The sequence below is a fragment of the Phallusia mammillata genome, chromosome 1, assembly GCF_965637545.1.
Source record: "Phallusia mammillata chromosome 1, kaPhaMamm4.hap1.1, whole genome shotgun sequence".
Lineage (NCBI taxonomy): Eukaryota > Metazoa > Chordata > Ascidiacea > Phlebobranchia > Ascidiidae > Phallusia > Phallusia mammillata.
In genome coordinates this window covers 4,572,937-4,585,670 of record NC_137252.1, presented here as the reverse complement: position 1 = coordinate 4,585,670, position 12,734 = coordinate 4,572,937, and the positions used below count along the sequence as shown (strand labels likewise).

Below are 12,734 nucleotides of genomic sequence, written 5' to 3'. Positions count from 1 at the left end.
TGCTTGTTCAGGTTTTATCACAAACCAAGGTAAAAAAAATACTACTTCAGTGTTGGTTGACAAAGTGAAACAAGTAACACGGAGCAATCCTTGGAATTTGACCGGTCCTCTGATTGCGGTTGTTTTGATTCTCATCGTTATTATCGCCCTGACTTTGCTCTTCTTTAGAAGGTTCGTACTAAATTTTTCGCTTACATAAAATAAAAATTACAACTGCATATTTTAGCTGAGATATATGCCTTTATTTTTCTTTTATTAAGCCTGGGAATTTTTATCACAACCATGATGATCTGTTTAGTAGTGCAACATTTTAAATATTGTACGATGCTGTAAATACAGATTTATGAATCATTTTGTCGTTTAAAGGCAAAACCACACCAACAATGATCAAAAATGTTGCAGCTGTCACTTAATGGTAGGTTTATGGTTTTATATCCGAAGAATCTAACATACAATTTGTGAATTTTGCCTATGTTATGTTAGGAAACTGTCACACTACGACCACTGTACAAGACGAAGAGAATACATATGAAAACGTAAGTGTAATTTTCTATGTTACTTTATTTTTTTAACCTCGATGGGCGAGCAACGTCTCACAGGGTAATTAACAATAATTCCTCGAGATGCAAGGTTCATTGCAATCTGAATTGTTTGTTTTTTTGTGTGTTGTTTTTTGACTTGGGCAGTTGGTGACTTTGATTTATTTCATCACATCAGGCTCCACTGTGTGTTGGAGCAATCTAACTTCAATTTTTTCTAAGAATAGTAACCGAGGTCGGATTAGAATCCCAAATCTCATGAGAACAAAGCGGATAAGACAATAAACCTGCAGGCAAAAGGTATGAGAGAAGGCTAATAAGTTTCATTTTATTTTTGCAGGTTAATGACATGATTGAAATTACTGAAGATAATTCTCACCAGAATCAACACCAGGGACAATATTAAAGCGAAAGCTTTATTGGTAAATAGAAGTTCCAACTTAGTGTTAAACAAGGTCAGTTTGTATGTAAAGAAAATCTACATTTTTTTTATGTAGCTGATCATTTGGCAAACTTGGAGAAACAATCGTGCAAAGATAAACATTTGCTATAATCCTTCATTGATAACTCATCGGATGGATTTAAAACATGGAAACTACAATATGAGGTATTCCCAGTTAACGCAAATATCTATTTTGCCCCTTTTAAGATTTTTATATCTTGTTAAATTATAAACATGCCTTGCAGCATATCTGCCTTATGTGCAACACTAGCTAATTTGATACATTTTTTGAGCGTACCAAATATTTGATTAAAATTTGACACCACTAAATTTACTTCTGCTTTCTTTGACTTTGCTGTACAACCCAGTGAGGTGAATGTCAAAAAGTTTTACTGACTAATCCTAAAATGTTATGAGATTGTTCTTCAGGAAATCTGTCGTGTTAGCAAGTCGAGTGCAAGAACCAGAGAAGTAGCAAAGATGCAATGCAACACGAAGAAAAACCGATTCAACCATGTTTTCCCATGTGAGTAAATTAACATATATGTTAGATTTTGAAAAGCACGTTGTTATTTTTTTAAATGCTACAAGAAATAGCAGTTTGACAAGCAACTAAATATCGTGTGGTTTGAAGTTTTTTGTTGTTTGACTTATGCTGAAAAAATGTGATTTTTTGCGGGTTTTTTTTTGCGGAAAAATGAACAATCCTGATTTTCCTGTTAATAAATAGATGATCATTCGAGAGTCGTGCTCAGCGGAGACAAAGAAACCAGTTACATCAACGCATCGTATATTCCTGTAAGACTATGATTTTTTATTAGTCTATTACAATAATCATTTACCAATTGATAAACAACATGTGTGGTATTGCAATATTTTTTCTGCAAGAAATTAGGTGGTATGTTTTTGTCAAGAAAAACGTTTTTATTCAATTTGAACAATTTGTGAAAAACAAAAACAATGGACCGGGATTCGAAAAGCAGTATGATCAGAACCGTAGCTGCCAGACACCCTGCCGATATTACAAGACATCAAACAAATAAATTTATTCTTAAAAGGCACTACCGATATTGGGCACAGTTTGTGTTGTAAACTACTATGTATAACATTGTTGTCATTTCGTCAGGGTTATTATGAAGAACGGAAGTTCATCGCCGCACAAGGACCCAAGCCTGAAACACTGGAAGATTTTTGGAGAATGATTTGGGAAAACGGCACAACATTAGTTGCTATGCTCACAAACCTAGTGGAATCAGGAAAGGTGAGACCCAAAAATGTTTTACTGTTTAAACAGACATGGAACCACTTATACAGGTCAAAAACTTGGTACAAATCCATTACAAAAAGCCAAAAACATACCTCAAAGTCAGAGGTACACATACAACACAAATGTAGCCGAATGTCTGGCCTGAATAAGCTTATAACATTCAAACGTAAGATCGAACTCGGATCGACCCGAAAAGTCCTTCTTTCAGACCTGTTTGACCCTTATCTTTAACAAGCAATATATGCAACCTTGTATAGTAGTTCAACATTTTCAATGCAGTTAAATATGAGTGTTGGAATACTGTAGACATAACAATTTGATGTGTATATGGACCAATAAAGATTTTCGTCTTTGATTTGCAGACAGTATGTTCCAAGTATTGGCCTGATTGTGCTGAAACTTTAAACTTTGGTGGATTCTGTATTGAAACACATTATGAGTATCATATGGGTGGAATTATTAGAAGAAAAATGACGCTATCCTGCCACAACGTAAGTCATCCTGTAAATTTTACTACTCATTCAAATAGAATCAATAAACTTCTTACTTATTAAAAAAGGTTGGAAAGTGTATGTCTATGTGGTCCTACTAATGCTTTTCAAATTCCTCTGTGCTTTTAACTTAAAACTGTGTTTTTTAACCTTACTGTTGCACAATCGATGTCATCATATCAGGAAAATCGTGCATTGTGATACAACTTCCGCCATATCCAAAATAGTTGCAACATTTTCTTGACTCTAGATGCAACGAACAATCTACCAACTGCATTTCACATCTTGGCCCGATCACGGAATCCCAGATGTGACGTCAAACATGATGTATCTACGTCACATGGTTGAGGAACTTAAAGACGGAAACCCAATAGTTGTACACTGCAGGTAGTGCCGTGTTGATGATGATTATATTCTTAAACAGTAAACGAACCCATTTTCGCAATCTTGATCGCCTCTGGAATTTTTTTTACTGATTGCTTTATCTTACGTTGTGTAATAAGCGGAAGTGTTTTCCACTAAGAAATATAATGAGCAAAGAGTCTTGATATGAGTGGTTTTCAATAATGACATCTGCTTTACCATTTGGCCTTAATTTCATGTCAACATTTTTTGCCTGACGCCATTTTTGACTATGTGTTTCGTTTTAGTGCCGGAGCAGGTCGGACGGGCACCTACATAGCAATGGATGTTCTCATCAATGAGATGTCGGACACAGACCAAGTGAATGTTATGCGGGCGACGATGAAAATGAGAGACACTCGATCAGACATGATTCAAAGTTTGGTAAAATCATAGAGATCTTATTTACCTAAGCAAGGAAAGTTATAAGTAATAAAACACAAGCTTTTTAAAGTTACCAAGTTTATATCAGTATGTGCTTTGCTAGTAGCTCCAAGTCATGCAATAACGAAGTACAGTCTATTCTAAAAGTTTTGACGAGTTTATGCCTGTCAATATGAGGGATCAATATATCTGTAAACAAATCACATCGTGGCCAACTAGATACGATAATGCGTTAATGGTCGGCACTAACCTATGATGGGTGTAGGTGACCATGTGGTTATTTCTTGCGTGTTTCAAATAGTTGAAGCAAAGTTACGCCGTTCCAAATTAAACCAGTTTGCTTTTGTTTTCACCTTAATAGTGAGCTGACTCTGTAGGGTCTTGTATGCTTTTACAACACAAGCATGGGTGGGATTCAATTTTTTGTCCGCCGGTTTTACCACAAAAGTCGTATTTATCAACCGGTTCTGTTACAAAAAGTCAGCTATTGATATATATATATATATATATATATATATTCTTCGTTCCAGGAACAATATGTTTTCGTCCATCGTCTACTGGTAGAACATTATTACACTCTGAACACAGATAGAACCTGGGCAGAATTCCAGCTACTTAAAAACGATCAACTGTAAATATTTTCTGTTTGTTTTTTATCTTTTATGGGATTTTCAAATAAGAACCGTGTTAAGGTCAATTAGTAATTCTTTCCCTTTTGTCCGTTTTTTTTTCTTGTGGTACGAATGTTTTGGGATCGTTAGATTTGTGAAAAATGTTTGACATCTGTAATTTATTTCGGATTTCTAAAGTGTTTCTTTGCAGAGGAGTATTTAAAATATATTTTATTGCTTTGGCAGGAAGGTAAAGAGAAAGCACAAATTACAAGTAAAAAATGCTTGTTTGTTTCAGATTAAAAATCATTAAGAATGAGTTTGATAAACTCGAACTTCTTCAGCCAATACACCGATCAAATGCTAATTTCAATCTTTACGATACAGGTAAGTTGCGACATTTAGTGACTGCTAAGTAAAAATCATTACCCGGTATCTGCTAAGTAAAAATCATAAAAACTTGCTTTGGTGAAAGGGGTAAAACCAAAACATGATTAGGAACGTACTCCGAAAAAGTTGTTAGATGAGTTTATAACTGTTATTTTTCTTTACAGGCCAGGACCCAGGTCTAGTTACTGTGGTGGATCCTACAACGAACAACAATTTCAGCGTCAACTCATATTACATTGAGGTAAAGGTGAACATCATCAAACAAACTTTGCCTCTCTTGTTTTCCAAACACTAGTGTTGGCATAATGATTTGTTGATACTCAGTACATTGAACATTAGTAAATTTCCATTGGTTATGGTTAAGTCATATAGAGCAACAAACCGTTTAATTAGTACACTTTTTTGATTTACGAATTTTGCCATTGTCTATACATGTTAAGCAAGCTTGTTATTGAGGTTACATCAAGGCGCAACTAATCTACTCGTATGAACATGCATTACATCTATGGAGGTTGCATCTATTTTTCAACCAAAACATGAATAAAATGTTTCCAGGATCGAAGTTTTTCTCGTGTCTTCATCGCAAGTCAAGGACCTGATTACGACCCCGAACTTTTCTGGACAATGGTAATCCAGTGCAACGCTCTCACTGTATTTGAACTTGAAGAACCGGTGAGTTACTATTGAAATTTTATTGATACTGACAAAAGCAACTGTGGTTTTAATCTTGAGACCATATTTCCACTTTTCTACAATTATTTTTTTATCTTCTTTCCTTTAAGCTTAATGGCGTGATTTTTTTTTATTTAGAGTAAAGCTGAAAAAGTTTCGTCACTTGTGGAAAACGAACGCGTCATGTTCGGTGACGTAAGCATTGACGTCATGTCGATTCAATACCGCGAGGGATACACACTTCAGAAACTCAGCATTCAACACGCAAGCGGATTGGCTGTAAGTAACAAACCTAAATGAGAATGAGGATACTTTGTACTGGTGTACTTGAGTTTATATACCAATGTGCTTGTCTAAATGTGTTTATAGGTCTCCTCGTGCGTGTGGGTGTTTGTGTGTGTCTATGTGTGTGTTGTTATGTTTGTGCTAGTATATGTGTGTGTGTGTATGCGTTTGTGTGTGTTTGTGTGTGTTTGTGTGTGTTTGTGTGTGTTCATTCATATAGTAAATTACACTTTGCGCCAAATGCCTGCATTTTATTGAATCGCTTTATACGCAGCAACCTGTCATCGTCACCCATATATGTGGGTTAAACTGGAAAGAAGATCAGAATCCTCCCAAGCCTGCCACTTTACTTGATGCCATCGATTCCATTGACATCTTTATGCCAGAAAATCCACCAAGAAGACCGAAATTACTGGTCCATTGCAGGTGCAAGTTATTAAATCTATGCCACAAAACTTTTTCAGAGAATATTTACATACTATACAGAATTTTAGACTTTTATAAATGAGAAGCTTTTGTAGTGTTACTCAAGTGTTTCCGGGGCAGTTTTCTTTTATGCATGATTTATACATTTGGCACGCCTTGTACGTAGGAACTGCTGTACTCGTTCTGGAATGTTGATTGTTCTCATCAACTGCATCGAGCGGCTTAGATCCCAGGAGCGGATAGATATTTTTCGGGCAGTAGAAGATCTACGGAGTCTGAAATCAAACATGGTCAACAGCCAGGTATGTATTGTCACTAAAAGTGCCACGATAGTAAAACAATATCAAATTTATTCTATTTGACGTTTAAACTGTTTCAGATCATGTACAAGTACATTTATGACGTGATGAAGTTTTGCGCATCAATTTTCAACAGCACCTACGCCAACCTGCGTTAAAACATCGGACTGCGTTGTTTTCGTAACAAAATCTAATTAAAGTGAAGGAAAAAAATTTTTTTAAGTATGAACTATCATGCGTTTTCCACCAGATACAATGCATATCAACCAAAGAAAAACATATTCATATTTACTTAAAACTTTATATGGTGGCGATATTCAACAAGAGATGCTAAAAAGTTTTCATAAAAGTTGAAACCATTTCAACAAGTTTCACGTGATTTTTTAATAACGTGATTGCATTATTTTTGTTTTTTTCTTTCCTTATAATGTAAAGGCCCCTCCCCGCCTCAACAAGGTGACGATCGACCGTAAAGCGGCGAAATTTTTGTCGTCTCCTGTCTATAGTACAATGTGCTAAAAGAGAGAAAACTTTTAACAACTTCAATATTGGTAAGCACAAAATGAGTATTTAAATTATGTATTTCCTCTCTTGCAAGGAGCGCAATTTGAATGAATGCATGTTTTTTGAGTGCAAACGGCTAAAGCAGACCTAATTGTAATTAGCTTTGTGTTCTCACAAAATCGAAAATAAAAGCTTTTTCGTGTTCAAAAACTATGTAAAGCGTAACATCCAGGTAAAAGTAAGCCAGTATGGTTGATCAGACTGAAGGTCAGAATGAGGTCAAAGCAGTGTTTCTTTGTTGTCAGATGCAGCTGTGGTTGGTAACCCGGATGTTGGTTCTTCGTCTATCTTCTGCGCAGCCAGTAACTAAATCAATCACACACAAAACTTTGTATTTTACGATAAGGTCACATTCATATCAATGTTTTCAAACCTCGATTAATTTCACATCTTATAGGCCAGGTATACTGTGATAAAACAAACATGATCTCTTCGCCTGGACTACTGGTACAAACCTGTTCAATATTTCCACCGTTCCTCCAAGTTTTCACGAGTTTGAAGATTGCGTAACCAGGTATAAACGCAATTGAACTTAGACTTGTGAGATGCCCAATACATTCAGCCCATACAGGGTAAGTATAGTCATCATATGTTGGACGTTTGATGTTCGCCATTAGGTAAATTGCCATCGCCTGTGTGTAAGATCAGACGACATGCTTATTATGCTTATTTGTTGACTGTTCAAGCCCTTGAAAGATTTACAGTTTTTCTTTTCTTTCATTGAGACAAAGCAGATGATTTGAACGGTTGTTAAGTGGTTAAGTTATATATTCTTTAAACTGATATTAATCATTAATGTTAAGACAGGGTGATTCAGTAAAATTTAAGTAAAAATCAATATAGTTAGCAGAACCAAAAATATGCAAATGGTACAAATGTGTGGAAATTATGAAAATTGATTTGGTAAGTAAATGAGTTAAAAGAAGTTTAAACGTCCTCACTAAAGTCTACAAAACTCTTACAATCTGACCAAACAAAATCTTATCAGTTAAGAATTTGTATCTTAAAACAAACGAAAAATACAAAACAGGATTCAGAAACTACAACGCGCCGCTGTGAGCGCTTGGAAATTTAATAAGGGCAGATGCAATTCATAATTTTAAACAACTAACCCCGCAAGTTAAGGGTGAGATGAACTTCCATGATATTTTGATCCACATCTTTCCTCTCTTTTCGCCAATCATCTTTACCAAATCCTCCCAGTATCTGTCGAATCCGTAGAACCACGAGGCGGCCACACACTGACACATAACCATCACAAGCCAACACCAACCCGCGACACCGTAAGAGCTATGCAGTTCAAAGATGTAAACACCTCCCTGAGTAAACATACCAGCTTTAAATTGTCGCCTTTTGGACACTTTGCTGAAGTGCTTCAGTTAATTTTTTTCTTAGTTTAATTTTAAGCAGCTTTTACCAGAGTTTGAAAAGAAAACCCCAAGGTGCGAATTTACATTATTAGTTCACTTGATAAGTCATGTTTTTTGGGTGTCCTTGCTGCTATAAAAAAACGTTTAACAGTTATGAATGACAAAGTAACAAAGCAAATAAACTGAATTTGGTTTGATTTGATTTTCAATGTTTTTCTACCATGACTAAAAAGTTATAGAAAAAACAAACCTGTGTGACCATGGAAAGACCGAGTAACATGAAAACAGCAAACAGAATCGCTAGTGTTATGCTCCTGCCATATTTATATTGTCTCAAGATCCGGCAGTTGTCCATGATTGCCGTTATAACTGCTTCCAAGCAAACAAACTGAACACACCAAAAGTTAAGAGCTTAATATTCATCTGGTATGAATTATGTTGCAAAAATTGTTCAAACTGACAAGAATATTTAACAAAGGGACGCACTAGCAAATCGAGCTGGTCTCAAAGCACCTCCATGCAGAATAGGGTGAAAACACTTAGCCAGCGATGGGATTCGAACCCACGACAGGGGTTATCCGAGGCTGGCGCTCAACTATTTGACTTACATTAGACTTGGCGGTAAGACCCAGCGAAATTAGATCACAATTATGTAGCACATTTCGATCTTTGTTGGGAAATTGCCAGCCTAAACATTATTCAGCAACATTGGGAGTTATATAATCATACGTTTCAAGTCATTTTCTTCCGACCTGTGTGTCGTATCCAAGGAATAGAACCATGAGGAAGAACAGAACGGACCAGAGTTGTGGAGCCGGTAGAAGTGAAAGGATTTCCGGGTAAATTATGAAGGCCAAGCCCGGACCTGACGAGGCGACTTCATCTAAGGTTTTATTCTGTAAATGTAATGCAGCGCCGTATAACTACAACCTACAGCAAAACAAAACAAAATTACAAACTTGGTGAAAAATGTAACTTTACAACTATACAAATGAGTGAAAACTGCTTGTGTGTGAAAACAAAAGTGACAAATGTGGAATTTCAAAAAGATGTCAATTGGCTGAAAGTTTCGTTTAAGTTACAAACAACTTATAATCCTAACACAGCTACTATTAAGTCTATGTCCAATATCCAGTATTCATTTCTTACCTGGTAGTTTGCCATGAAACCCAAAGAAGAGAAAACAGCAAACCCAGCAGTGAAACTAGCAATAATGTTTGCTGCCACAATGTGGAAAGCATCTCTGTGTAGAAGGTACAACAAATATTCAAAAACATGCCTTTTATATACCTCTTTTTCAGAAAAACTGTTCTTTATATTTACCAGTCACACAAACAGCCACATTTTTCTACACTTGGTGCTATGCTATTACCAGACGACCAGTATTTTTTTAATGATTTAAGAAAGGGTAAAAAAATCAACTTTACGTAACCACTTCAAGTACAGACGTACCTCCACAGGTTGTGGTGATAGTCGTTAAACGTGCTAAGTGATATAAGAGCACCTGAGGCCAGACTGTTTGTGAATAAAACCTGGGACCCAGCGCTGACCCAAACCTGTCAAAACATTGAATCAAATGATCAATTATTTTCTGTGAAGAAAAGACACCAAGAAAACTTTAGTTACATCTTGGCTTTATTTTGGACTGGTGCTAAATCAGGATTTACCTTTTTACCATTTCCTTTTAGCATAGAATTATACATTGTAAGAAATTATTTGCGGCCTGATTCGAACTCATGGCTGCTTTACAAGTTTAGATCAATTTATAAATGAACGCTGATACACTGTGGCTGGTGCAAACCTGGTTAAGATTTACGACAGAGCCATTTGAACAAACCACCTAACTTTTATCCATTTAAAACAGTGTTTAACAACTTGACCACACTGAAAAAACAAAAAAGCTTTGGGATACCACATTTCTACATGATCAAATCCAACAGTTTCTTCTACTGGAATAAATAGTTTATTACCACAAAATCACAAAGAAAAATAGACTTATGTTACTGATAAAACTAAATTGTATTTTGTTACAGTTGCAACGAAAACGGTAAACAGATCAATGATTTCTGGGCAATTCGCTGCCTTTACACTTACCCCAGAATCCAACAACTTGTTCAAGTCAGGGATTAAAAAGTATTTAATTCCCTCACTAGCGCCCTCAAGCAGCAGACCACGTATAAGGATGACGACAATAAAAACATAAGGTAGTGTAGCTGTGACGTAGGCAATCTGAATTATGACGTAAAACAAATTTACGTGTAACTGTGGTTTAATAAATTTGAATGCAAATGAAAAATTGTTTTTGAATTTTACCTTGGCTGACCAGTTAATTCCTTTAAAGATGCACAAGTAAAGTCCGATCCATATAACAAGAAGATAAGCACTCAGATCGGGAACCAAATCTCCTATTTGTTCGATACCGGCGGATTTCTGAAGAACTTTAAGGCTGGAAATACGTAAGATCGTTTGTAAACTAAAGCACTTAGTTGTGGTATGGCATGTTGTTTTAATTAATTCAATAATTTTGAATACGTCGATGATCGGATGTAAACAAAGAAAATAATGTTGAATACGTCGATGATGCACGTAAACAAAGAAAAGTCTATGTGAAATTTGAGCCAACTAGTCACTTCGAAACTACTACTTCTGTGCATGTCGTCACAGCCTAAAAAATGTCCATGTGAACATTAAATTTGAAGTTGAAACGATTTAAGATTGTTAATTAAAACTCAAAATGTCTTCAAATGTAGTTTGTAGTGAGCATGAGGAATATTACGTATTGTTTTGACTTTGTATTAATGTTTGCTGTTCCGATAAACATATGCTTTAAAACAAAAAAGCAGCACTGTCATCCATATGTACACTTCTTTTAAAAAAAATACTCCCTTAAAAACGATACATTTTACTCTAAATGTCAAATGTAAAGAGTTCAAAATCTTTTGTTGCGAAAAAAGTTGTTAAAAAAATATCAATAACTTAAAAAAAAAAAATTCTCACTACTACGTTTCTTACTTCCAAAACTCTGTGGCCGCAGACACTTTCCCGCTAAAATTTCCCGCCGTTTGGTTGCCAGGCAACTGTGTATAGTTCAACTTCACATCTTTCGGTGTGACACAGTTCACAGTATTCCAATCGTTGTGACAAGTGGACCAAGGCAGTTCTTTGGCAAAGGAGGCCACGATGTACTTTACTGCCCACACCAATATTATGGGATAGGATATCGAGAAATTTATTAGTAAAATGACTTGAGCAATTGCTATACCTGCAAAAAATACATAAATGTTTGCTGCTTCATCACTTATAAGCAGTAGATAACTTTTTGCTGACTCATGTCAATCTTGTTACCTTTCATGATTGGGGTTATATTCCAACTCTTCAAGAGTCCCTGTCTAAATCTCTGCCCTAAGGAGATATCAAGGACGTTGCCAGGAATCGCAATCAGCACAGTAAAGAGAAGATAAGGAACAAGGAATGCTCCTGAAATGAGAAATAATGAACAAACGTTTTGAACGTAGGTAATGGCAGGACCATTAGGAACACCGGCATGTTTGGCTTATCATGTTTGTCACGATGGAATTGTCATCACAGCTATAAATAAACGTTATTGAGAAAGCTTCATGCAAACTGTAATTGTTTCAAATATTAAGCTGAAGTATAAAACAACTTGAAATGTGAATAAATAACCGATTGCAACTAAAAGTATGATAACCTAATGGCTATTCGGTTTTATCCAAATTCATGCAGCGATGACTGTTGTTATCATCTGTTCATTCCTTTTTTTAAATGTAGTGTGTTTTTCGTAACAGTAGATGTGCTTCGTTAGCTACACAATTGCACACCATTGATACTTGTGTGTATATAGTGGTCAAAAACAGCGAAATCGAACTGAAGCAAGTTATTTAAGGCTCAAACACTCTCACTGTGTCGTGCTACTGAACTAAGTCTGCCATATTTCCACCCCCAAAACGAGGACACATGGTTAAAAGAACATGAAAAAATACTTTAAGGCCAACCCAAAAATAAAAGCTTCAGAAATTAGACGGTTTTCACTAGCTTGGATAAAGTTTAACATTTATCACATCACATTACTAAAATAAGCTTGTATTTTCAAAAATGTAAAACCTTTATTCTCTGAAAAATAAGCTGAAGATGTATATTTGGCTTCTTTCAAAGGCATATATAATTGTTACATATTTATTTGGTAAATCAGAAATTCTTTATAAAGGAGGACATTTGGGTACTATTTCTTGTCCTCGGAGGACAACTTGGTTTTTGTCAAAAAGGAGGACATGTCCTCCAAAAAGAGGACGTATGGCAGGCCTATACTCAACACATCTTCCTACCTCCGCCGTTTTTGAAGCACAGATAAGGAAACCTCCAAACATTTCCGAGTCCTACGTTCAAACCAATCGCCGAAATCAAAAAATCCAAAGATTTCTTCCACTTTGCACGATCTTTTTTATCTTGTTGATTGTCTGCTCTAATGTCCCCATTTTTGTTTTTTGTATTTTCCGAAGACCAATTATTTTCCTCCATAGGTACTGACGTGGGATTTTGAAGACAATCAACAGTTTTCACAAACAGCTTGTAAT

At 35.7% G+C, this 12,734-nt stretch overlaps 1 protein-coding gene and 1 long non-coding RNA gene across 2 annotated transcripts; one reads left to right on the top strand and one right to left on the bottom strand.

Moving 5' to 3' along the window:
- Window positions 1-6,079: 6,079 nt before the first annotated feature.
- LOC145209597 (uncharacterized) lies at window positions 6,080-6,525 on the top strand. Its single transcript, XR_013855126.1, has 2 exons — window positions 6,080-6,211; window positions 6,289-6,525. It is a non-coding gene; the product is annotated as an uncharacterized LOC145209597 (long non-coding RNA).
- Window positions 6,526-7,879: 1,354 nt separating this feature from the next.
- LOC145217557 (sodium- and chloride-dependent GABA transporter 3-like) lies at window positions 7,880-12,734 on the bottom strand. The gene is made up of 9 exons (XM_080084856.1): window positions 12,486-12,734; window positions 11,488-11,619; window positions 11,155-11,404; window positions 10,456-10,588; window positions 10,237-10,371; window positions 9,595-9,698; window positions 9,292-9,385; window positions 8,393-8,530; window positions 7,880-8,062 (listed from the first exon to the last, which is right to left on the bottom strand). The coding sequence occupies exons 1-9, from the start codon at window positions 12,676-12,678 to the stop codon at window positions 7,880-7,882; spliced, it is 1,362 nt and encodes a 453-aa protein (XP_079940982.1). The 5' UTR covers window positions 12,679-12,734.

Coding starts and splice junctions, on each gene's coding strand:
- LOC145217557 (XM_080084856.1), bottom strand. CDS start 12,678: ATGGAGGAAAATAATTGGTCTTCGGAAAATACAAAAAACAAAAATGGG. Junction 11,620..12,485: donor GTGCTTCAAAAACGGCGGAG/GTAGGAAGATGT, acceptor TTCTCATTTCAG/GAGCATTCCTTGTTCCTTAT. Junction 10,372..10,455: donor GAATTAACTGGTCAGCCAAG/GTAAAATTCAAA, acceptor GTCATAATTCAG/ATTGCCTACGTCACAGCTAC.